Source organism: Aotus nancymaae, unplaced genomic scaffold, assembly GCF_030222135.1.
Source record: "Aotus nancymaae isolate 86718 unplaced genomic scaffold, 86718_ANA_hifiasm-v0.15.2.pri h1tg000059l, whole genome shotgun sequence".
In the NCBI taxonomy this organism is placed as follows: domain Eukaryota; kingdom Metazoa; phylum Chordata; class Mammalia; order Primates; family Aotidae; genus Aotus; species Aotus nancymaae.
Window position 1 is genome coordinate 58,565,475 of NW_026988473.1, and position 26,740 is coordinate 58,592,214.

At 40.3% G+C, this 26,740-nt stretch overlaps 1 protein-coding gene across 2 annotated transcripts in view; it reads left to right on the forward strand.

Annotated features, from left to right (window-relative positions):
* The window catches only part of POLD3 (DNA polymerase delta 3, accessory subunit), a 68,410-nt gene extending 45,393 nt beyond the window's left edge, over window positions 1–23,017 (forward strand). For both annotated transcript variants that reach the window (XM_012469662.3, XM_021671803.2), the window contains one exon: window positions 268–23,017. In XM_012469662.3, coding sequence (XP_012325085.1) covers window positions 268–470 — 203 coding nt within the window. In that variant the 3' untranslated portion in view covers window positions 471–23,017. The remainder of the gene's footprint in view (window positions 1–267) is intronic.
* The last annotated feature ends 3,723 nt before the right edge of the window (window positions 23,018–26,740 follow it).

Genomic DNA, 26,740 nt, shown 5'->3' on the forward strand with positions numbered 1-26,740 from the left:
GGGCCATTAAAGGCTTGGGACGTAGCAGTGAGGGAGAAAAGTGAATGTTAGTTAATTCTAAGTATCAAACAGGCTGCATGAGCTCAGGATTCCACATACTTACCTCAGTCTAGATCTGATCTCCCAGTGGGAGAAAGATTCAGTCCTAAGTAATCGTATTTGCCTTGATCAGAGTCTGAAATGATTGGGTTAGCAAGACATTCCATTTTCTTGTTAGAGTAAATGATTCAACCCCACCCATGTTCCATTTTTTTCTTATCCTACCAGTGACTGAAAAAGTCTACGAGAGTGAATCCTGCACAGATAGTGAAGAGGAGCTTAAGATGAAGACATTCTCAGTACACAGACCCCCTGCCATGACTGTGAAAAAAGAACCCAAAGAGGAACGAAAGGGCCCCAAGAAAGGGACTGCTGCTCTGGGCAAAGCCAACAGACAGGTGTCCATTACTGGCTTCTTCCAGAGGAAATAAACTGCCATCTCTGGTAGATCAGAGACTTGGAGTGGTCAAGGGAGAAGACCAAGAAGTGTACTCCTCACTTACTATGTAAGTTCATCTAGATCTCCACCTCACCTGTATCAAAAGACTGTTCTTTCATCCTGTGAGGTTTATACTATTTCTGGTTTTTAACCAAAGGGAAATCATCTGGAAGCAGGAGGCAAAAAGCTGTTACCTTCTAATGACATTTAAAAAGCACAATCTTTGACCTGTCCAGGAGAAGGATGTACTCCAAAATTATACTGGAACAGGTTTCAGAATCCTCACTGAAGCCATTTAGTGGCTGATCTACTGTGCCCCACTCACCCTATGCCCTGGTCCACATATGGCACAGGAATGATTCCTTCTTGTTCCTCCATATTCTGAGAATTGGTGTGGGTGTTTCTTATCCTTAAATTTTACTGGATGTGTTTACCCCTCCTGTCTTCCTTCAGTACCACACTTCTGTCCCTTAACCTCCTGAAGCTGTTCTCTGTAAGTCTTTTAAGTCTTGGTTGGACTAAAGGCTGAAGCGGAAATCTTGCCGTAATCCTCTTCCTCCATTATGCAGTACACGGACACCTGGCTACAGACCAGGACATGGCTTGTGTTCTGTCCCTTTTGCAAAAGCTCTCTGGGACCTTCACTCGAAATTAGTGGTTAGGGAAAAGCCTCAGGCAGAACACAAATAGAAATTTAATGATATGTTCAACTCCACCAGAAATTACCTTGAGTCAGCATTGACGATGTTGGAGGAGCTGCTGTGCTGCTCACACGGGGTGTGCTTTATGCTGCTCTTTGTGGTTTGTTGGTCCCCCTCCCCCACTTTCAATACCTAGAGAGTGAAACCCGTACAGTGAGATAAAGACTAAATAGAGAAATCCCTTCCTATATACAGTGTACTACATTTACATAAAATTTCTCCTCAAGAAAACAGGATACTCAGAACCAGCACTTTTCTAGGAAGTTACCGAGGAAGATAAGGCATACATTTATACATGGATATTGTTCCTTTGTATTTTTAGCTCCACTGTTTGCTTTAAATTACAGGCTCTCCAAGAGGAGATGGACTGAATTGTTGGTAGGTCTAAACAGCAAAGAAAACATTTTTATTAGTTACTTATGGAAAATCATCTATTCCAATGATAATCTTCAAGTGACTTCCATTATGGCTGTACAGGTAGTGAGCTCAGTGGATTGTGGTGGTATGCGGTGATCTTGCACCGTGAGCTCTATGGAAGGGGTCAGACTCCACTGCTGATGTGTCTCACGTAGCAGACAAGGGGTGTCTGACCAGCTCCTTCCTCCTCAGGCTGGTGTATGTCGTAAGTCATGCAATCAGTTGTCTCTGCTTTAAGGCTGGGATTGTGCTGACCTTGGGATTAACATGAGCTTCTTTAGCAACCAAGCATGAACTTGATTAAGACCAGAAGTTTGAGAGATGAGTCCTGGCATTATGTCTAGAACTAAAGCAGTGGCTTTGTATAGCAAGCTGAGTAAAGGTTGACATACTCCAAAACCCTTTCTTTTTAAAATGAAAAAGGATGGAGAGAAGGATGGAAAGCCTGGACTTAAACCTTTACAAAAAACTTCTGGAGAGAAATCCCCTTTAAACAGTTATTTTTGTCATTGCCTCTGGTCGTTTGTCTAAATAGGAATGGAAAATTAAAAGCAACGATCAAATTTTTTTTTTTTAATTACTATGCTGGGGTCTTGACTAAAACTGAATTTGAATTGGAAAATTCTGGTGCTGGCTGGAGTTCCATTTTTCGAGGGATAATACAAATGCCCAATACACTGCCTCAACTCTCAGCTGTCTGCAAGGCTTAGTAAGTATTGAGTGGTGGGTTTTTTTTTCTTTTTGTACAATACCATGTTATCCACAGGAGTTAAATAAATTTGAGAAGTTGTTTTAAAACAGTGCTTCAAACTGAATATCTGATGAGTCTATTATTTGACAGACGGTAACAGTGTTGCAGTTATTTGAACTCTGAATGGGAAGAAGGCTGCTTTTCAGTTTATATTGTTAAAACTGCAAACCCATAGTCTGAGATGAACAAGTTATTTGCTGCCTTCATCATTTTTCAGCCCTGGGGAAATCTTAGTTTCAGCCAACCTCATTTTTTAGTTCATTTAGAAGAAAATCTAGCACATTGTATTAGTTTGGCTTCATCACTTGCTAGCCGTATAACCTTGGGCAAATTTCAGAGCCTCAGGTTCTGTATCAAAACCAAAATGAGTTACCAAGGGTTGTCAAGACTAAAGTCAAGTGTATGTAGCATGAATTCAGTACCCGATGGCAGTTGCATAGGTGCTCTACAAATGAGGGCTTCCTTTCTGATGTCATAAGTGACGTAAGCTAGCAACTTCCTGAAACATTGTCAGTTATATGACCCAGGTGGTATGCTCTTCAAAGTCATTCTGGCTGTACATGTGGTAAAAAGGGGAAGATAGTTGTCCTATTTCATGAAAGATTTAAAGAGAGTATTTTCCTGTTGAAAGAGTTATGGATGGCTATATTTACTATTCATTTATTGTTTATCTACTGTGTGTCAAGCCCCTGACCTGGGCACTAGAGGATATAATAGAAACCATAGAATTTGGCACTTGATCCTCACAGTTTAGTAGAAGGGAAAGCCAGTAAAATGAAATGACAGTGCCATATGTGAATGCAGTGACAGATAGGTACAGGGTCCTCCAAGAGTTCATAGGAGGATAGGTAGGTATCAAGGCAGTCCTCCTGGAAGAGAGGAAAGCAAGCAGTTCTTTGAATGATGAGCAGGATTTCACCAAACAAAGAAGAATGGAAACGATTTTCCAGGGAGAGGAGCATGGTTTTTGGGAGAGGTGAACTGTAGAATTTGAGAATAGGGAGGGAAATGTATTGAGAAATGAAATTGGGATCTTGCTAAGCAGTTTGGATTTGATTTGTAGATAATGGGGGCCAACTGAAGAAATTTGCGAAGAGGAGTAACATTAGGAATTGGTTCTCAGTTAAGAGTGACAGCTAGTATTCACTTTGATTTTGTATCCATGATAGTATTTCTACCCTTGCATATGCACATTGTATCTTAAAATTCTAGCGGGATTAAAGAAAACCATAGTGGTTAAAACAACACTGCTTAATTCTGGCAGTCGGCATAGACAATTGCAGCATCTCCCTTGTCTTCTCCCATCAACATAGATTTCTGTAGCAGAAGCAGTTTTTTAAAGTGATTTCAAAAGCTGGTATTTCTTCTTTGACACTCTCAGTGATGAGCCTTCACTCACCTCCCTGGAAAAAAACCGAGGGAGTTTGGGGGCAGAGGGGGCTGGTAAACGAGTGAAACAGTTCTCTATTCCTTTTCTATCTTTGTTTCTTTAAGAAGACATTAGTTATTATACAGGAGAGAGCTGAAGAGAAGGGCCATATAAGGAAACTAAATAGTTTCTCCAGGACATGAGTAGAATGAGTGCCTAATAATGTATTTGCCAGAAACGTACTCTGTGTCAAGACTCATTTTGGTAAACTTGTCTCCTTTCATTGGTTCCAGGATCTCAGTATGCTGTAATACAGCTTTTACCACCATGAAACATTCTGGGGCTGCCTCGTTCTGTTGTGAGAAGGCAGTATTGCTTTCTGAGTTATTGCCCTGGCAGCTCTGTAAATTAGCCCATGCTGTCACCATGCCCTCTCTGAAGGGCACATTGTACCCAAATGACTGCATTTAGGATTGACTCTTACCACTCCCTGCTGCATGACACTTCTCTCCACTTGTATCTGTGTCCAGTTTTTTGTGTTCTTAAGTGCGGACCACCCACAGATTGCCACCCAGGCTCATTAGCCAGAGAAACTTGGTAAGGCTTCTGATCCAATATTTTTCCATTGGATCAGAATCCACCTTAACTCTACAATTCCCCTTCTCCTTCGAACGCTGTTTTCTGAACACCCACTCCCCTTAATTTTTCTCATTTTCTCTTTCCAGACTCCATGTTTCTTGAGGTTTCACCTTGGCTCCCCCCACTTTCTTTTTTAATACTCAGTCATGGCTAGTTCTTCAGCTTCTTTCTTTTGGTGTTTTAGGCTTTCTCAAGGCTCTTCATGGCATGTCTTTTACTGAACTGCTCTTGAAGAATGGAAAAACAACTTTGTTTAGTGTCTGTTTGGAATCAGTCAGATCCAAAGCATAAAGCAGTTATTGGAAGCTAGTTATGTTTAGTCCTGGATAAGATACTTTGGGGATTGTAAGAGCCCAGAAGTTACCATTTTGGAGTGGCAAGACAAACATACTGAATAGCATTTAGCATCTGAGACAATGCTTAGATGAGTGATAGACAAGGGAGGTAATAATTCAGGAAAGAATTAGTATAATCATAATGGGCAAAATGTTATAATCCTATGCAAAAAAATAAAATTGAGGAAAGAAACAGGCTAAGGTAGGCTCACCATTTTACTGGGTGTTATTTAGCTATTTGAACTTCACTTGTCACTTATACATTCATGGTATAAGTGAACCATGATTTAGTGAATCTTTAGTTAACGGAATTATTTCTGTTGTGCTTTAAGCATGAGAGTATTGATGAGAAAGCAAGCAGTTACCGGGGATTACTTCAACAGGCAGTTTATACAATAAAAAGTCAGCATAGGCTTCACTCAGTTTGGTACACACTCAACAATTTTGACCTACTAGGGAGGCAGGATGCCGTGATAGAAACAGCATAGGCTTGGGAGACAGAGGGCACTGGATGCAAACCCTGTCTGAGGCACTGACTTTAAGCAAGGTATGCATCCTCTCTGAACTTGTTTCCTCATCTTTAAAAATGAGCTACCCACCTACCTTAAAGGGTTGTTTTAGGGGTTTAATGAAATAATTCATGGAAAGTCACCAGTATTTTGACACATATTAAACTTATGCAAAGCAGAGTAACTCACATTTACCTCTTTTAATCCTTATAGCAACCCTGTGAGATAGGTACTTTTATTCCCATTTTGCACATTTGGCTTCACAATTTGGCTTCATTACCTACAGTCTTAACCACTGTGCTATATTGCCTGTTGGCTATATATTAGTTCACATTTCCATACTGTCCAGTGATGATTGATTTTTTTTTTTTTTTTTTTTGGAGACAGTCTCACTCTGTCACCCAGGCTGGAGTGCAGTGGTGCGATCTTGGCTCACTGCAACCTCTGATTTCCAGGTTCATGTGATTCTCCTGCCTCAGCCTCCCAAGTTGCTAGGATTACAGGCACACTTCACCACACCTGGCTAGTTTTTGTATTTTTAGTAGAGATGGGGTTTCACCATGTTGGCCAGACTGGTCTCCAACTCTTGACCTCAGATGATCTGCCTGCCTTAGCCTCCCAAAGTGCTAGGATTACAGGTGTAAGCCACCACGCCCAGCCTGATGTTCATTTTCATAAGTGAAAGTACAGGTAGTTGTTATGATATTAGACTGTCAGATTTGAAGGCAATCTTAATGTTTATCTAAATCAGCCACTCATCTGATGTCTGCATCTTCTCTACAGCATCCCTGCCAAGTGGTCTTGAATCTATAAACAAAGATTCAATTATGTTCAGTATACTATACTTCCTAAATTACAAAGTTAGATTAGTAGGCTAATAAATGTTAAGAATTTAAGGAGAGGTTGGAATAAAATTAAGTTTTCTGATTAATTTTAGATCACTTGGAAACTTCTAAATAGAGCATACTGACCTAAGCAATCTATTTAATTGGTTTCAGTTTAAGTCAAAAACATTGTTTTCCTTGAAAAAGTTTGTCCAGTTCTTGGCTTTGCCTCTGACTTAACCTTTATAAGTAAATCAAGAAGACTTTTGGCATTTGTGCCCTATTTAAGCCATGCTGTGGGTTCATAGGTTGAAAAGTGGTCCTGGGGCACTTGCAAGTGGGTTAGGCCAGGGTGGTGGTCTCCATTTTGAATATCAAGACTTTGTTTTCTTATGATACTTCGTGTCAAGCTTATAACGTATGTGACGATTACATAAACATAGCATAATGAATGATGCTATAGTTCAGTGGTCCCCAACTTTTTTTGGCACCAGGGACTGGTTTCATGGAAGACAATTTTTCCATGGCCGGATAGGGGAGATGATTTTGGGATGAAAGTGTTTCACCTCAGATCATCAGACATTTCTTAGATTCTCATAAGGAGTGCGCAACCTAGATCCTTGCAGTTCACAATAGGGCTTGTGTTCCCATAGAATCTAATGCTGCAGTTGATCTGACAGGAGGTGGAACTCAGGCAATAATGCTCTTTGCTTGCCTGCTGCTCACCTCCTGCTGTGCAACTAGGTTTCTAACAGGCCACAGACCAGTACCAGTCTGAGCCCGGGAGTTGGGGACTCCTGGTATAGTTCTTTTTAAAATTCTATCCTGGAATGGGATGTACAGAAGGAAGAACCATTTTCCTGTAAACCATAAAACCTGATAGGAGTGTTTCCTTGTCCCTTTTAATTGTATTCTATGTGTATTTACATGGTGCTTTACTTTCTCTTACTTCATCCTTATGGGAACCTGCAAGATCTTTCTCTCCCTCATTTTGCAGAAAACAAGCCCAGGGAGTCAAGCCAGTATGGCCAGCATCTCACAGTAAGGAAATAAACCAGGGCTAGAACCTAGGTCTTGAGACTTTGCGTCTTCAGGCTCTGCATCATGTGACTTTCCCACAGTATAGCAACCCCTAAGAAAAATATATTGGTCCATTTATAAGTGTGGCTTGCATCCTTAAACGCTAACTTATTTGCCTAACAACTTTGGTGGCTACTGTGGATTCAAGAAAAGTACATGACAAGTTCTCTGCCTTTCTGGGACTGACCATCTGTTGGGAAGGCAAAAAAAAAAAAAAAAAAAGTATATATTTGTACATTTCACAGATTTTGACTAAAAGTTTACGATGTGCCCAGCACTGATGCATTAAATACTGGGGATACAAAGATGAATTTCTTTCTTTTTTTTCTTTTCTTTTTTTTAACCTCTGGACAAAGATGAATTTCTTGCCCTTGATAAATTTACTATCTAGTGAGGAGAGAGACAGACAAATATGCTATAATTTTATTATAATAATATTTGTAGGAGTGCTTACCATGGGCCAAAATTTTTGCTAGATATTTAAATACACTTTCTCTAATACTCACAACACTTTATTTATACATGAAGACAGGAAGGCTCAGGGAGTTTAAATGATTTACCCAATAAGTGGCAAAGGTGAGACATGTCTCTGTTTAATAATTTATAGTGAAAAGTTACAGAAACTAGTATATTTGGATGCTTGTGATTAGCAAACCTGCATGAATGTCAACTTCCCTTCAGGTAGATCAAAAGGAGCAAATGAATTATACCTTTAAAGTTGTCTTTCTCTCTCATCTGAGTCTAGATGACAAAAAAAAGAAAAAAAACAATAAAATAAACTTGTCTTTCTCAGGTAGGCATGATCTTGCCAATGAGTCTGTGTCTTTTGGCTACAATCCTGAGCTTCTATCTCCACATAAGGAAACCCACACCAGTGGACTACACATTAGGCTAGAGATGAAGGCTTTCTTCCCTCTGCTTGGTGTTCCAGCTGGCCTGGAGAGAGGGCCACAATTTGAACTCTAGTCTTTCTGACTTGAAACCTATATTCTGACTACGATACCATATCCCTCCTCCTGTGTAAAGGAGGTATGTGACCATAAGTCAGTGTGGACCCAGTAAAGGGTTGCCTGTGGCTGCCTGAGGGATTAAGGGAAGATTCACAGAGGAGGAAGTGCTTAAACAGGTCTTGAGAAAAATAGAAGTTTGCCAGATGGAAAGTGAGAAGGGCATTCCAGGCAGAAGGAACAGAACATACAAAGGCATGGACATGAGAAAGCACGGACTGTTTAGAGAGTTATAAGTGGTTTAGTGAGCGGCAGAATGGTTGGTTATGAGGCCATATAAGTAGGCAGAGGCCAGCTCACAGAGGTCTATGCTAAGTAGTTCAGACCTTGCACTATAAGCAATAGGAAGCCACTGAGTTTTAACATGTCAGATTTGCACATTAGAAAAATCAGTTTTAGTACCCTGAAGAATTATTGGTATAAAGTAGATCATAAGTAAGAACCAAATTGAACCTACATCTTGAGTTAGAGCAAGCAAAGGAAAATCATTTGAAGTTAGATCTAGTTCCATTTGAGGCAGGTGACTCCTTTGATCCTCTTGGAAACTCAGGAGAGGAGACTATTAGGAGTGACTTCAAATGTGGAATGATTAGTCTTTTGCTAGGTTGTCTCATGCTTGGAAATTCTCTGGCTCTTGCCTGAGCCATGGTCCTAGTTAAACCATGGAGATGGGATTGGTTCCACGGTTCCACTAAGGATTCATGTAGGCCATTCTGTGACGCACATACACACACTGATTCAGACCTGGAACTGACTGCATCTCCCTGGAATTCTTTGGGCCAAAATGACCCATAGTCCTAGACTGATAAACTAAATTCATCCTAAATCCTATTATACCCCTGATCTATGCCAGATGCTTTCATATACTTTATATCATTTGATCCTTAACAACTTTGTGAGGTATAGGTATCAGCCCAATTTGATGAATTAGGAAATTCAGTGCTAGAGAGGCTGTCCAGCTAGTACATGGTAGAGCTGGGATTTGAGAGGCAGACAGAGTATCTTATTGTCATCCATTCTTAGTGTAAGAGTTTTTTCCAGTGATGTAAAGTGTAGTAAACACTCTTGCATATCATAATGGTGGACATTTGTATTAGACATTGAATGACCATTATACTTGAGCATGTACCAATGATTTGATTCTTCTCTAGCAGTGTTACTGTGAACTCCAAAGCTCACCCCTAAAATACCTAGCCTGAAGCTCCTGCACGAAACCCCCGCTTTTATCTTAGAATTGTGCATAGTTCATGATATGTGTTATGTGTCTTCCTGGCCTGTACACTTTAGAAGCAGCAGAGCAGCAAGAGACAAGTTGCTTTTTGGCCACATGTAGTAGCTCATGCCTGTCATCTCAGCACTTGGGAGACCAAGGCAGGCAGATCACTTGAGGGAGGCCAGGAGTTCAAGACCAGCCTGGCCAACATGGTGAAACCCCATCTCTATTTTAAAGAGGGAGAGGAGATTTATATTTTGGGAAGTGTACTCTGGCTGCAGTTGGAGAGCAGACTGGGTCACTTTTTGGTGTTGTATAAAGTCCTTGGACTTTAGAGCCAGACAAACTGGAGCTCATGCCCTTTTACTATCAGTGTGACTCCCAGAAAGTCACCAAATTTCTCTGAGCCTCAGTCTGCTCATCTGTAAGATGAAGCTTGTGTCTACCTCAAGGTTATCCTGACGATTAGAGATAATAAATGTAAAGTGCCCAGTTTATAGTTGTTAGTCAGCAAATGCTATTATTATTTCAGAGTAATGCTTTGGGCTTTAACCTTACCTGTGTGAGAAAAATGAGTTGTCATACTTTGTTAATTTTTTTGCCTACTAACCTTTATTGGAGTGCCCACTTCGTAAAAAACACAACGGACTGTCAAAACTGAGTCTCACAAAGTGAGGAGGGAGGGCTAATGGACCCAGTGTTTTAGTGTGTGTCCTTGAGGAGTCACACAAAGGGGAGTCGAATTCCTGACTCCCCTTTGCCCCACCAGCACCCCTTCCTTTCAGGTGGGCTGTGTCATTCTCTGTGCTACACACACCCTTGTTTCAACCACGTTTCTACTTGAAGTAGTTTAGAGGAAAGCCAATGGTCTGAGTATGCATTCTATTTCCCCAAATACAGACATCAGAGAATGCTGTTATTAATGAAAAAATAAACAGATCTTTAGCAGCAAAGAAGCCTCTCCCAATGATGTATGGGGTGCTTGGGCTATAGTCACGCCTGCAGTTTGAGCCCATCTGTTTTCTCTGTTCACCTTCTGAGCGCTGTCCCCTTGTGGTTTGCATCATTCCCCAAGACCAGCCAACTCCAGCCCTCCTCAGTCCACTCATTCAATAGCTGTCTTATTTAAACACACACTCTCTCTTTGGGTGCCAGATGTGAAGTTTCAAGGCAGCAGAGGCCTGGCTGGCTAGTGCCACGACACCTGCTTTAGCAGGCAAGCCAGTCAGCTGCTGCTTCTGATGATGTTGGCTCTTCTTCATGGACAGCATGAGGGTTTTACCCCACCAAGTGCACACACAGGCAGCTGAGGGAGCCTCATAAATTATGGTTTTGTTTGTTTACTTCGGGCAGACAGCATGGTGTAGTGGAAAGAGCCCTGCACTTGGAAGCAGAAAGCGCGGGTTTGAGTGCTTGCTGGTTATGTGCTTTCTGTCTACAGAGCACCTCTTCATAGCACTTATCACTTTCTCTGCTAATTGTATATCTATTTGTTTATCTTCTTATTGGCTATCTCCTCCACCGCAATATAAGTTCTAGGAAGTCAGGGACTGTAGTCCATCATTCTATCTCCAATACCTAGGACAGTGCCTAGGACAGAGTAGGCTCTTAGAAAATATTTATTGAACGAATGAATGAATTATTAAACTCCCTCTTCTACAGAACCTCCCCTCATGGAGTTTTGAAAAGAGACAACAAAATAAATAATCACATGAACAGTTATGTAATGACTATTGTGATAAGCCTTACAAAAGGATCTGTACAGGGCACTAGGAGAAAAACCTCATAGGAGAGCCATGTTGGGGGTTATCAGGGATTTCTTGGTGAAAGTGACATTTAAGCTCAGACTTTACAGATAAGTAGGAGTTGACCAGACAAAGGTGCTACAGTATTTCAGGGAGAGGAAAGAGCGTTTGTGAAGGTCCAAGGTGGGCATGTGGCTGGAGCATGGTGACCATCAGGGAGGTCATGGTCAAGATGAGGCTAGAGAGGGAGGCTGGGCCAGATAGTTCAGAATCTTGTGGGCTATGCTAAGGATTTTGTCATATCTAAAGATAATGGGAAGTCATTGAAAACATTTCCTATCATTACAAAGGCTTTACTAGCACATACAAAGGGGAAAGCTGGACCCCACCTTACCTGGCTGTCAGAGGTAAATAAAGCAGATAGTACCTCCATTTTGTAATTGAGGAAATAGGCCCCAGGAATGATAGGTAACTTACCAAGACCACAGGCAAGTCAGTGGTAGAACTTGATCTCTAAAATTTTATTCTACTCCTCTCAATACTATATCACATTACAAAATTGAGAGGGTTTTTTCCCCTTCATATACTCTAAATGGCTAAATTTTAAACCTAAACACCTTGTAATAACAGCTCTCATCTGCAAATTGAATGTTTCGTAAGCAACTTTTAAGCAGGTGTGTTAGAAACAAATTCCTCCAGAGCATTATGCTTGCATTTTGGATAACTGCAACCATATCTTTGATGCCCATTTTAGATTATTGTTAGGATAGATTGTTAGGAATAGAATTACTATGTCAAAGGATATACATTTTAAGAAATTTTTCATACATATTGCCAATTTGCCTTCCCAAAGGTTGCTTATCATCACTATATGACATTGACTTTCTCAGTGCTTCAAGTAATTGAGACCAACTCTAAGCAAAACAGAATAGAGCTTACTTTCTAATCTACTTATTTTGTTCATTTAGAGACAGGAAACACAACCAGGCTTTGGCAATTTGAATTGAGGAAGAAGATGACGCTATAGAGATAGTGCCCAAGGGAGGCAGGAAACTCCCAGAGGCACATAACATAGATACTAAGGACAGGAGAGTGAAGGCAAACTATTGTATTCTACTAAAGGAAGAAACTTCAACATTGTGACATTTCTGCTGAAAGTAACTCCAACTTTGAAAAGCCCTTCTTCGGGCTTGCTAGAAAACTAATTGGAGATTCTAACTTGGAGTTTCTTGCCATGCTAGCTGTTGCCCCACCAGAGGTCATGGACCAAGCTTTGGCAGCACAATATAGCATGATTTACAGGTTGTTCAGATAGCTGCTCTCCCAGATGAGAATGAAGATCTGTGAGAAAATGAAGCTGGAGCCCAGTATCAGAAGTCTAGTTTTATAGGGACCTATGCTGTGCTGTCAGTGGCATGATGTGTTTGCCATGTTATTATGTAGCTAAGCAAAATATTTGCTTTGTTTTTGGGATGCTGAAGGAGATGAATGGACTTCAAACATACCTTTGGCCAGGCGCAGTGGCTTACGCCTGTAATCCCAGCACTTTGGGAGGCTGAGGCAGGCAGATCACGAGGTCAGGAGATCGAGACCATCCTGGCCAACATAGTGAAACCCCATCTCTACTAAAATACAAAAAAATTAGCTGGCCATGGTGGCACGTGCCTGTAGTCCCAGCTACTCAGGAGGCTGAGGCAGAGGAATCGCTTAAACCCGGGTGGCGGAGGATGCCATGAGCTGATTGTGCCACTGCAGTACAGCCTGGATGACAGAGCAAGACTCCATCTAAAAAAAAAAAAACTTCAATTTTTGAACATGAATATTTAGTTGTTTTGGTTGTTTCCTTCTGGAGTTTCATATGTATTAGGTTGGTGCAAAAGTTATTGCAGTTTTTGCAATACTTTGGCAAAAACTGCACTTACTTTTGCACCAACCTTATATTTCACATCATAGTATTCAGTGGTGAAATCTTGTTTGTTACTGCCATTCCCATTCATTTAGAAACAGAATAAAGTTGTATTTCAAATACCTGAAATACACACACACACACACACACACACACACACAGTGGTCTATAACATAAGTAGAAATAAGATATTTGACAAAACTAGCACAAAGAATGGGAGGAGGGAGTATCGAAGTACAGTATACTCTTCTCGTGTTATACTTGAGGTGGTATATTATTTTTAAATTAATAACTATTTTTAAATAATTTTACTGTTATAAGTTAAATACGCATATTATAAATCTGAGAGCAACCACTGAAAACAACAATGTAACTCAGAAGTATAGTTAATAAGCCAATAATGGAGATGAAATGGAATACTAAAATTACAAACCAATGAACGTTAGAAAAGGAAAAAAGGACAAATAATAGATGGGACAAATAGAAAGCAATAAAAAGACATCAGACTTGACCATATCAACATTCAATATAAATGGAATGAACAATTAAGGCAGAAATTATCAGGCTAGATTTTTTTTTACAAATAGTTACAAATATGCTGTGTGCTAGTCTGTTCTTGCCTTGCTGTAAAGAAATACCTAAGACTGAATAATTTACAAGGAAAGCGGTTTAATTGGCTCACAGTTCTGCAGGCTATAAAAGCACAGCAACAGCATCAGCTTAGTTTCTGGGAGGCCTCAGGGAGCTTTTACTCATGGCAGAAGGTAAAGCAGAAACAGGCATATCACATGGCCAGAGGAGGAACGAGAGAGAGAAGGGGAGGGGAAGTGCCACACACTTTTACTCGACCAGATCTCATTAGGACTCACTATTGGGAGGACAGCACCAAACCAAGAGTGATTCCCCCACCATGACTCAAACACCTCCCACCAGCCCCCACCTACAAGATGACAAATCACATTTCAATATGTTTTGAGGGGATAACATCCAAACTATATCATGCTGTTTACAAGAAAGCATGTTAAACATAAAGATGCAGATAGGTTAAAAGTACATACACAAATCATAAGAAACTTGGAGTTGCTGTATTAATATCACATGAAGTGGACTTCAGAACAAGGAGTATTACCAGATGTAAAGAGACATAATACGAGAATTAATCAAGAAGATATAATACTCGTAAATGTGCACACACTTAATAACATGAAATAAAACTGATGGAACTAAAAACAAGTAGATAAATTTGTAATTTAGGGGAATATAGGATGATGAGGCAGGACTTCTGGAATGACAGAGTAAGAAGCTCAGAAAATCCTCTTTAAAAAGAAAAATTTAAAAACTGGACAAAATTGTCAAAAACAAATTGATTAAAGGCTTACAACAAATTGAGAAGCATTTATGCATGAAAAACTACTGCCCCTCAGGTAGAAATAATAGGAGTCTGTGGTGTTTTAGCCTGAGGCTGCTTCCAACCCACCTCCTCTTCTCTGCTCCCCTCCAGCTTGGTCACCACAGTAATTGTTCTACAATGAAAGACAAATCACATAAACCTGCAGTTTTGCTGTGGGAAGGGACTCACTTGATTTGGAACAGAATTTGAAAAACTGCATGTCCAGGGGTATTGAAAGAAAGAATAGCAGTCTCAGTGACAAACTAACAAAAAAACAAGACCAACAATTCAGCTAGCCTGAAGTTGAGGTCCTGGTTGGAGCAAGCAAGGGACCAGGGAGATATTGGGAATGAGAGCCATAATGAGCCTTGATAAGCTGCCACATATTCCTGGTAGAACTTGAGGCCATGCACACAGGTAGAGGAAATGTGAGAGTGCCCAACAGAAAGGAAATGCTGGAGCAAACTTGTGAACCGCCTGAATTTTTATTCATTTCCCAAACCACATGTAGATGTGTGACATTGTGGAAGTTAGAAGTCTTACTGGCTCAAAGTATTTGAGCACAAACTCTGATCAGTCATTGGCTGACCACTAAGCAATGCTGACATGAGTGTAAGCCCTTGTAGCAAGGCTTAAAAATAAAGACAAGAATTTAAGAACAAAAATGAAACAAACAAGAGACATTAATGGTCCCGCACCACAGACTCCACAGGTTTAGTCTAGGCAAGTTACTAACAAACAAGCAAAAACAATCCTTAGATGATGTCAGAATTCATAATTGCTAGAATATATTATTTAAAATATATTATTTAAAATATTCAGTTTTCAACAAATACTATGAAATATGCAGAGAAACAGGAATGTGTAACACATACTGCGGGAAAATAAAGTTATATGCAAGACTTGAAAAACTTACCAATCAACTTGACCTAATTGATATTTACAGAACACAACAGTATCTGCAGAATAACTGTTCTTTTCAAGCATGCATAGAATTTGACCAAAAAAAAAAAAACTATTAAAAAACTAGGAATAGAAGAAAACATCTTCAACCTGCTAAATGGAATCTGCAAAACACTAAATACCATATATCATAATTTTTGATGAAATATTGAAACTTTCTAAGTTTGGGAGCCAGGCAATGATGTCTGGTATCAGTTAAGGCGATATTATGTGACTGGAGATTTCAGCAAATGCAATAAGACGAGAAAAGTAAAAGTCATATAGATGGTAAAGGAAGGCATAAAACTGTCTTTATTTTCAAAGAACACCATCATGTACATTAAAAAAACTTAATCTACGAAACAACACCACAAATCTACTAGGGGTAATATGTGAACTTAATAAAGTGACAGGAGACGAGGTCAATATACAAGATCCAATTCTTTCGTATACCAGCAATAAGTAATTATAAAATTAACATTTAAATGCCATTTATAATAGTGTCAAGAACATTAAATATGTAGGGATAAATTTAATGAAATATGTTCAAGACCTCTGCACTAAAAACTAAAACACTGATGACAAAAACTAGGTTATTTGCAGTTTTTCTTCTTTTTTGATGTGGGTGCTCGCTATAAACTTCTCTCTTAGTACTGCTTTTGCTGTATCCCATAGGTGTTGTATGTTGTGTTTCCACTGTCATTTGTTTCAAGAAATTTTTCAATTTGTCATTTCTTCATTGACTCAGTGGTCATTCAGGAGCATGTAATTTAATTTCCCTGTGTTTTTGAATACTTTCCAAAATTCCTTTTGTTATTGATTCCTAGTTTTATTACATTGTGGTCAGAGAAGAAACTTGATATTATTTGTTTGTTTGTTTGTTTGAATGTTATAAGACTTGTTTTTGACACAACATATGGTCTATCCTTGAGAATGATCCATGTGCTGAAAAGAAGAATGTATATTCTGGAACCATTGGATGAAATGTTCTCTAAATAACTATTAGGTCAATTCTGTAGTTCAGGTTAAGTCTGATGTTTCTTTGTTGATTTTTCTGTCTAGGAAATCTGTCCAGTGCTGAAAGTAGGGTGTTGAAGTCTCTAGCTATTATTGCATTGGGGTCTATCTTTCTCTCTGTAGCTCTGATAATATTTTCTTTATATATCTGGGTGCTCCAGTGTTGGGGGCATATATATTTACAATTGTTATACCCTCTTGATGATTTGATGCCTTTACCATTATATAATGACTTTCCTTTCTCTTCTTAAAATTTTTGTCTTGAAGTCTATTTTTTCTGACGTAAGCATAGCTATTCTTACTCTTTTTTAAATTTCTATTGGCATGGAGTATCTTTTTCTATCCCTTTATTTTCAGTCTTTGTGTATCTTTATAGATGAAGTGTGTTTCTTATAGGGAATAGATTATTGTGTCTTTTTAAAAATTCATTCAACCACTGTGTCTTTTGATTGGAGAACTTAATCCATTTACATTCAATGTTATTATTGATAAGTAAGGATTTACTTCTGCCATTTTGCTGTTTTCTGGTTTTCTTTTCCTTCTTTCCTTCCTGTCTTTCTTTTAGTGAAGGTGATTTTCTCTGGTGGTATGACTTAATTTCTTGCTTTTTATTTTTTGTGTATCTGTTGTATGCTTTTTCATTTGAGGTTATTATGAGGCTTGCAAATATTATCTTATGATTCATTATTTTAAACTGATGACAACATTGTCATCCATTTGCATAAACAAACAAGCAAAAAGAAAACTACACTTTTTGTCTTCCCACTCGTTAACTTTTTGTTGTTTTCATTTATACCTTATTGTACTGTCTATGTCTTGAAAAGTTATTGTAGTTATTTTTGATTGGTTCATCTTTTAGTCTTTCTGCTTAAGAGTATGTTATACACCACAATTACAGTGTTACAATTGTCTGTTTTTCTGTGTGCTTACTATTACTAGTGAGTTTTTTATCTTCAGATGGTTTCTTTTTGCTCATTAACATTCTTTTCTTTCAGATTGAAGAACTTCCTTTAGCATCTCTTGTAGGGCAGATCTGGTATTGATGAAATCCTTCAGCTTTGAAAGTATTTATTTCTCCTTCATATTTGTAGGATATTTTCACAAGATATACTATTCTAGGGTAAAAGTTTTTTTCCCCCTTGGGACTTTAAATATGTCATACCACCCTCTCCTGACTTGTAAGGTTTCCACTGCTGCCACATATATTGGAGCTCCATTTTATGTTATTTGTTTCTTTTCTCGCAGCTTTTAGGATCCTTTCTTTAATTCTGACCTTTGGGAGTTTGGTTATTAAATACCTGAAGCTTCAAGTTAAATGGACTTGGTTTTCTAATAACCTTGTACTTGGGTATTTATATTAGTTCATTTTCACACTGCTGATAAAGACATATCTGAAACTGGGAACAAAAAGAGATTTAATTGGACTTAGAGTTCCACATGACTGGTGAGGCTTCAGAATCATGGCAGGAGGTGAAAGGCACTTCTTACATGGTGGCAGCAAGAGAAAAATGAGGAAGCAAAAGCAGAAACCCCTGATAAACAGATCAGATCTCATGAGACTTACTATCATAAAAATAGCACAGGAAAGACCAGCCCCATGATTCAATTATCTCCCCCTAGGTCCCTCCCACGACATGTGGGAACTCTGGGAGATAAAATTCAAGTTGAAATTTGGGTGAGAACACAGCCAAATCATATCATTCTGCTCCTGTCCCCTCCAAATCTCATGCCCTCACATTTCAAAACCAATCATACCTTCCCAGCAGTCCCCCAAAGTCTTAACTCATTTCAGCATTAACCCAAATGTCACATTCCAAAGTCTTATCTGAGACAAGGCAGGTCCCTTTCACCTATGAGCCTATAAAATCAAAAGCAAGCTAGTTACTTTCTAGATAGAGTGGGGGCACAGGTATTGGGTAAATACAGCCATTCCAAATGGGAGAAATTGGCCAAAACAAAGGGATTACAGAGCCCATGCAAGTACGAAATCCAGTGGGGCAGTCAAAATTTAGAGTTCTAAAATGATCTCCTTTGACTCCAGGTCTCACAGATGCAAAAAGCAGGTTCTCATGGTCTTGGGTAGCTCCGCCTCTGTGGCTTTGCAGGCTATAGCCTCCCTTCTGGATGCTTTCACAGGCTGGCATTGAGTGTCCATGACTTTTCCAGATGCACAGTGCAAGCTGCCAGTGTATCTACCATTTTGGGGTCTGGAGAACGGTGGGACACTGTGGCTAAGCTGGATGTGTACTATGAGACCTTTTCTCACAACTCCACTAGGAAGTGCCCCAGTAGGGACTCTGTGTGGGGACTCTAACCTCACATTTCTTTTCTGCACTGCCCTAGCAGAGGTTCTCCATGAGGGCCCTGCCCCTGCAGCAAACTTTTGTCTGGGCATCCAACATTTCCATACATCTTCTGAAATCTAGGCAAAGGTTCCCAAACCTCAGTTCTTCACTCCTGTGCACCCACAGGCTTGACACTACATGGAAGCTGCCAAAGCTTGGGGTTTCTATCTTCTGAAGCCACAGCCTGAGCTGTACATTGCCTTCTTTCAGCCACAGCTGGAGCAGTTAGGACGCAGGTACCAAGTCCCTAGGCTGCAAAAAGCACGGGAACCCTGGGCCCAACCGGTGAAACCACTTTTTCCTCCTGGGCCTCCAGGCCTGTGATGAGAGGGGCTGCTGTGAAGGTCTCTGACATGGCCTGGAGACATTTTCTCCATGGTTTGGGGACTAACATTAGGCTTCTTGCTACTTTTGCAAATTTCTGCAGCCAGCTTGAATTTCTCCCCACAAAATGGGTTTTTCTTTTCTGTCACATTGTCAGGCTGCAAATTTTCCAAACTTTTATGCTCTGTTTCCCTTTTAAAGCTGCATTATTTTAGCAGCACCCACGTCACCTCTTGAATGTTTTGCTGCTTTGAAATTTCTTCCGCCAGATACCCTAAATAATCTCTCTCAAGTTCAAAGTTCCACAAGTCTCTAGGCCAGGGGCAAAATGCCACCAGTCTCTGCTAAAACATGACAAGAGTCACCTTTGCTCCAGTTTTCAACAAGTTCCTCATCTCCATCTGAGACTACCTCAGCCTGAATCATATTGTTCATATCACTATCAGCATTTTCATCAAAGCCATTCAACAAGTCTCTAGAAAGTTCCAAACTTTCCTGCATTTTCTTGTCTTCTTCTGAGCCCTCCAAACTGTTGTAACCTCCATCTATTACTGAGTTCCAAAGTTGCTTCCACAGTTTTGGGTATCTTGTCAGCAACATGCCACTCTACTGGTACCAATTTACTGTATTAGTCCATTTTCACACTGCTGACAAAGACATACCCAAAACTGGGAAGAAAAAGAGGTTTAATTGGACTTACAGTTCCACGTGGCAAAAGGCACCTCTTACATGGCAGCAGCAAGAGAAAAATGAGGAGGAAGCAAAAGTGGAAACCCCTGATAAACCCATCAGATCTTGTGAGACTTATTCACTAGCACAATAATAGCACAGGAAAGACTGGCCCCCATGATTCAATTGCCTCCCCCTGGGTCCCTCCCACAACAGGTGGGAATTCTGGGAGATACAATTCAAGTTGAGATTTGGATGTGGATATAGCCAAACCGTATCAGTGTTGATATCTTTCTCTAGGTTTTGGAAGTTCTCTTTTATTATCCCTTTGAATAAACTTTCTACTGTTATACTATCTCTTTCTCTACTTCCTCTTTAAGGTCAGTAACTTAGATTTGCCCTTTTGAGGCTGTCTAGATCTTGTAGGCATGCTTCATTCTTTTTTATTCTTTTTTCTTTTGTCTCCTGATACAGTTTGGATTTGTGTCCCCACCCAAATCTCTTGTCAAATTGTACTCCCCATTGTTGGAGGAGGGGCCTGGTGCAAGATGATTGTATCATGGTGGTGGATTTCCCCTTTGCTGTTCTCATGACAGTGAGTGAGTTCTCATGAGATCTGTTGTTTAAAAGTGTGTAGCACCTCCCCCTATGCACTATTCCTTCTCTGGCCATGTAAGGTGTGCCTGTTTCCTCTTCATCTTCTGCCATGATTATATGTTTCCTGAGACCTTCCCTGCCATGCTTTCTGTACAGCCTACAGAACTGAGTCAATTAAACCTTTTTCTTTATAAGTTACTTAGTCTCAGGTAGTTCTTGATAGCAATGCAAAAACAGACCAATCCATCTCCTCTGACTGTGTTTTTTTAAGTACCTGTCTTCAAGCTCACTAATTCTTTCTTCTGCTTGATCAGTTCTACTATTAAGGGACTCTGATGCATTCTTCAGTATGTCAATTGCATATTTCAGTTCCAGAATTTCTGCTTGATTATTTTCAATATTTCAATCTCTTTGTTAAATTTATCTGATAGAATTATGTATTCCTTCTCTGTGTTATCTTGAATTTCTTTGGGTTTCCTCAAAACAGCCTTGAATTTTCTGTCTGAAAGGTTATGTATCTCTGTTTCTCCAGGATTGGTCCTTGGCACTTTATTTAGTTCATTTGGTAATGTCATGTTGTCCTGGATGGTCTTGATACTTGTGGATGTTTGTCAGTGTCTAGGCATTGAAGAGTTAAGTATTTATTGTAGTCTTCACAGTCTGGCCTTATTTGTACCTGTCTTTAGGAAGACTTTCCAGGTATTCGAAGGGACTTGAATGTTATGATCTGAGCTGTACTGCATTAGGGGAAACCTCAAGCCCAGTAACACTGTGATTTAGACTGATAGAAGTACCTCTTTGGTGGTCTTAAATAAGGTCTGGAAGAACTCTCTGGATTACCAGATGGAGACTCTTGTTCTCTTCCCTTACTTTCTCCCAAACAGAGTCTTTCACTCTCTGTGCTGAGCCACCTGGAGCTCGAAGTGGAATGACACAAGCACCCCTGTAGCCACCCCCGGGACTGGGCTGGGTTAGGCCTGAAGCCAGCACAGCGCTGGGTCTTGTCCAACGCCCCCTGTTACCTCTACCTGGCTTTCACCTATGTTCACTCAAGGCCTTAGGGTTCTGCAATCATCAGGTAGTGAAGCCAGCCAGGCTTGTGTCTTTCTCTTCAAGGCAGCAAGTTCTCTTAGGCCCCAGGTGGGTCCAGAGATGCTGTCTGGGAGCCAGGGACTGGAGTTAAAAAAACTTTATAAATCTACTTTGTGCTCTATTCTACTGTGGCTAAGCTGGATGTGTACTATGAGACAAAGTCCTTTCTGCTCTTCACTTCCCTTTCCGCAGGCAGAGAAGCCTCTCCCCATGGCCACCACCACCACAGGCCCATGGGGATTGCTGCCAGTCTACTACTGATGTTCACTTACAGCCCAAGGGCTCTGTTGTCAACTTATGGTGAATGTTGCCAGGCCAGGGACTTGCCCTTCAGAGCAGTGGGCTCCCCTCTGGCCTAGGGCAGGTCCAGAAATACCATCCAAGAGCCAAGTCCTGGATTTGGGGATCCCAAGAGCCCGCTTGGTACAGTACCCCACTGTGGGGAAGCTGATTACCTAAGGTGCAAGACAAAGTCCCCTTTACTTTTCCTTCTTCTTTTCTCAAGTAGGAGTCTCTTACCATAGCCACCACAGCTAGGAATGTGCTGGGTCTCACCTAAAGCCAGCATGTCTCAGTCTCACCAAGGCCCATGATATACTACCTGGTTATTGCTGCTCATTATTCAGGGCCCAAGGGCTCTTTAGTCAGCAGGTGGTGAATCCTGCCTGACCTGGGTCCTTCTCTTCAAGGGAGTAGGTTTTCTTCTGGCCCATGGTGTGTCTAGAAATATCATCTGGGAGCTAGGGCCTGGAATGGGGGCCTCAAAACTGTTCCCACTGCCCTATCCTGTGATGGCTGAGCTGGTATCCAAGATGCAAATCAAGTTTCATTTTACCCTTCCCTCTCCTCAAGCAGAAGGAAGGAATCACTTTCATTGCAGAGAACTGTGGTGCTTGGAGTTGGAGGAGTGATACAAGCACTCCATTAGCCACCCCAGGTGGTGTCTCACTAGGTCACATTCCCCCAGGTCCGCAGGCTCCAAGCCCAGCACAACACTAAGACTTGCCTAGGAGTTGCAGCCCTTATGGCACAGACTGCCTTTCAGGTTTACTTAGGACCCCAGAGCACTTTAGCCCATGGTGCTGAGGCTTGCCTAAACTCAAGTTCTGACTGCTGGGATAGGTGATTCCTCTCTGGCAGTGGCTAGTCTAAGTGTTCCTTCCATGGACAGACATCTTCTGAGTCCAGCCTAGTTTTGCTGAGTTCAATACAAAGTCCTACAATTGCTGCACTCTCCCTTCCCCAAACATACAGATTCTCTCTCTGCACCACAGGGTACTGCAGGGGGTTGGGGGAGGGGTGGCATTGGTGATTCAAGACTATCATTTTTACTCTCTTCAGTGCCTCTTTCAGTGATACGAAGTTAAAACCAGGCATTAGTTTTAACCAATACCAACTTTAAATTCCTTAAATTTTGCATTTCTATATAAATTTTAGAACTTCAACTTAACCAGTTGTTGGTTTTAACTTCGTATCAGAGTTACGAAGTTTGAGGTTACTCACCTGATTTTTGGTTCTTATAAAGGTGCTTTTCTTATGTAAATAGTTGTTAAAATTTGGTGTTCCTTTGGGGAGGATAATCACTGAAAGCATGTATTCAGCTATCTTGCTCTGCCTCTCTGGTGAGGGAAATTAAAGAAACTAAATTAATGGAGTGATATGCCACATTCATAGATTGGAAGAATGCAATGTTTTTAGTTTGTCACTTCTCTCCAAATGGATCAATAGGTTCAGAGCAAGGCCAATCAAATTTCCAGTAGTTTTTTTATAGAAATTGATAAGTTGAAGTTCTAAAATTTATATGGAAATGCAAAAGATGTAGTATAAAACAGTCTTGTAATAAGACAGAGGTGAAGAACTTACATTTGATTTCTAGACTTACAGTAGTGCTACAGTAATCAAGACAGCGTGATGTTGACATAAAGATAGAAAAAAATAATGGGACAGAATAGTTAGTCCATAAATAGTGGTTGATTTTTTTCCAAGGAGGAAAAGCAATTCCATGTGGAAAAAAAAGTTTGTTTAACAAAGAATGCTGTAAAAACTGGCTATGAAAATGTTTTTTAGAAGAAAATATATAGAATAACATCTTTGAATACTCAGAGTTCTTTTAGGACCCAGAAAGCAGCAACCATAAAAGAAACATCAATAAAATAGAATTCATCAAAATCTAAAGCTTCTGTTAAGCAAAAGATACCATTAAGAAATGAGTAGGAAAACCACAGAATGTGAGTAACTTATCACCATGCATATATTTCGGTCTCTCTATGTCTATATATTTGACAAAAGCTTTTATCCAGCATATATTAAAAACCTCTGCAGCTCAATATTAAGAAGACACAATTAAAATCTAATTTTTAGGGGCTGGGCACAGTGGCTCACGCCTGTAATCCCAGCACTTTGTGAGGCCAAGGTGGGTGGATCACCTGAGGTCAGGAGTTCGAGACCAACCTGACCAGCATGGAGAAACCCCGCCTCTACTAAAAATACAAAAATTAGCCAGGTGTGGTGGCGCATGCCTGTAATCCCAGCTACTCGGGAGGCTGAGGCAGGAGAATCACTTGAACCCTGGAGACAGAAGTTGCAGTGAGCCAAGATCACACCATTGCACTCCAGCCTGGGCAACAAGAGTGAAACTCCATATCAAAGAAAAAAAATCTTATTTTTAGAAAATGGGCAAAATATAAGAACAGGCATCAAATAAAGGAAGATATGCCAAGGGCCAATAAGCACATGAAAGTGTTGTAGTAGTATTCAACAAAATGTAAATGAAAATGACATTGCAATATCACTACATGCCCATTAGAATGGCTAAAATCAAAGGGGGCAACAGCTTAAGTGGTAAGGCTGTAGAGAGTAAGCAAAAGTCTCATACATTGCTGGTGGGAGCGATGCAACCACTTTGAAAATTGGTCTGGAACTTTCTCATAAAGTTACCATGCATCTACCAAATGATCCAGCAATTCCACTGTAAATATTTACCCAAGAAAATGAAAACATACATCCATACAAAGATGTACGCTAATGTTTATAGCAGGTTTATTCTAAAACTGGAAAGAACCCAAATATCTATCAACAGGTGAATGGATAAATAAATTGTGATATATTCATATAATCGAGTACAGCTCAGCAATAAAAAATATAAATTCTACCAAACACTTAAAGATTTAATACCAGTTCCTCACAAACTCTTCCAAAAATTGGAAGAGAACATTTCCCAACTTATTCTATGAGGTCAATATTACTCTGACATCAAAACCAGACAAAGACATCATAAGAAAACTACAGACTAGCCGGGCGCGGTGGCTCACGCCTGTAATCCCAGCACTTTGGGAGGCCGAGATGGGTGGATCACGAGGTCAAGAGATTGAGACCATCCTGGTCAACATGGTGAAACCCCGTCTCTACTAAAAATACAAAAAATTAGCTGGGCATGGTGGCGCGTGCCTGTAATCCCAGCTACTCAGGAGGCTGAGGCAGGAGAATTGCCTGAACCCAGGAGGCGGAGGTTGCGGTGAGCCGAGATCGCGCCATTGCACTCCAGCCTGGGTAACAAGAGTGAAACTCTGTCTCAAAAAAAAAAAAAAAAAAAAAGAAAACTACAGACTAATATTACTAATGAATATGGATGCAGAAATTCTAAAAAAAAAAAAAAAAAATCACCAAGCTGAATCCAGTGACATATAAAAAGGATTTTGTACTATAAGAGGAATTTATCCTAGGAATTTAAGGTTGGTTTAATATCTGAAAAATCAATTAATGTGATAGACCTTATCAATAGAATAAAGGACAAAAAAACACATAACCATCTCAATAGAGTCAGAAAGAGCTGGGTGTGGTGGTTCACACCTGTAATCCCAACACTTTGAGAGGCCCAGACAGATCACTTGAGGCTGGGAGTTTGAGACTAGCCTGGCCAACATGATAAAACCCTGTCTCTATTAAAAATACAAAAATTTGGCCGAGTACAGTGGCTCATACCTGTAATCCCAGCACTTTGGGAGGCTGGGATAGGTGGATCACCTGAAGTCAGGAGTTCAAGACCAGCCTGGCCAACATGGTGAAACCCCATCTCTACTAAATATACAAAAATTAGCCAGGCATGGTGGTACATGCCTGTAATCCCAGCTACTTGGGAGGCTGAGGCAGGGGAATCGCTTCATCCCAGGAGGTAGAGGTTGCAGTGAGCTGAGATTACACCACTGCACTCCAGCCTGGGCAACAGAGTGAGACTCCATCTCAAAGAAACAACAACAAAAAATTAGCTGGGCATGGGGCTGCACGCCTGTAGTCTCAGCTGCCTGGGAGGATGAGGCATGAAAACCACTTGAACCCAGGAAGCAGAGGTTGCAGTAAGCCAAGATCATGCCACTGCACCCCAACCTGTGCAATAGAGCGAGACTCTCAAAAAAAAAAAATGAGATTAATAGAGTCAGAAAGAGCATTTGACAAAATCTAGCACCCTTTTATAATTTTATTTTATTTTATTTTATTTTTGAGAAAGAGTCTTGCTCTATCACCCAGGCTGGAGTGCAGTGGCAAGATCTTGACTCAATGCAAACTCCTCCTCCTGGGTTCAAGCAAGTCTCCTGCCTCAGCCTCCTGAGTAGTTGCAATTACAGGCGTGCACCACCACACCCAGCTAATTTTTGTATTTTTAGTAGAGATGGGGTTTTGCCAGGTTGGTCAGGCTGGTCTCAAACTCTTGATCTCAGGTGATCTGCCCACCTTGGCCTCCCAAAGTAGTGGGATTACAGGTGTGAGCCACCATGCTTGGCCCCTTTCATAATTTTTTGAAACACTAGAAATAGAAGGAAACTTCCTCACCTGATAAAGGGAATCTACAAAAACCCACAGCTAACATTGTACTTAATGGTGAAAGACTGAAAACTTTTTCATAGGATCAAAAACAAGACAAGAAAGTCTGCTGTCACCACTTATATTCGACATTGTACTGGAGGCTCTAACTAGGGCAATTAAGCAGGAAAAGGAGCAAAAGGGATTCATTTTCGAAAGGAAGAAGTATAACTATTTCTATATTCAGATGAGATGATCTTCTATGTAGAAAATCCTAAAGGATCCACTAAAAAACCTATTAAACCCAATATGTAAGTTCAGCAAGGCTTTAGGATACAAGCCCAGTGTACAAACATCAATTATATTTTTACAAACTAGAAATGAACATCTGAAAATGAAATTAGAAAACAATTGCATTTACAATGGTATCAAAAAGTTTAAAAGTACTCAGGAATACATATAATGAAGCGCAAAGCTTATATTCTGAAATCCACAAAGCAGTGTTTAAAGGGCGCAGTGGCTCATGCCTGTAATCCCAGCTTCCTGGGATGCCTTTCCTACCTTGTTTGTCTAGGAAATGTCTTCTTATCTTT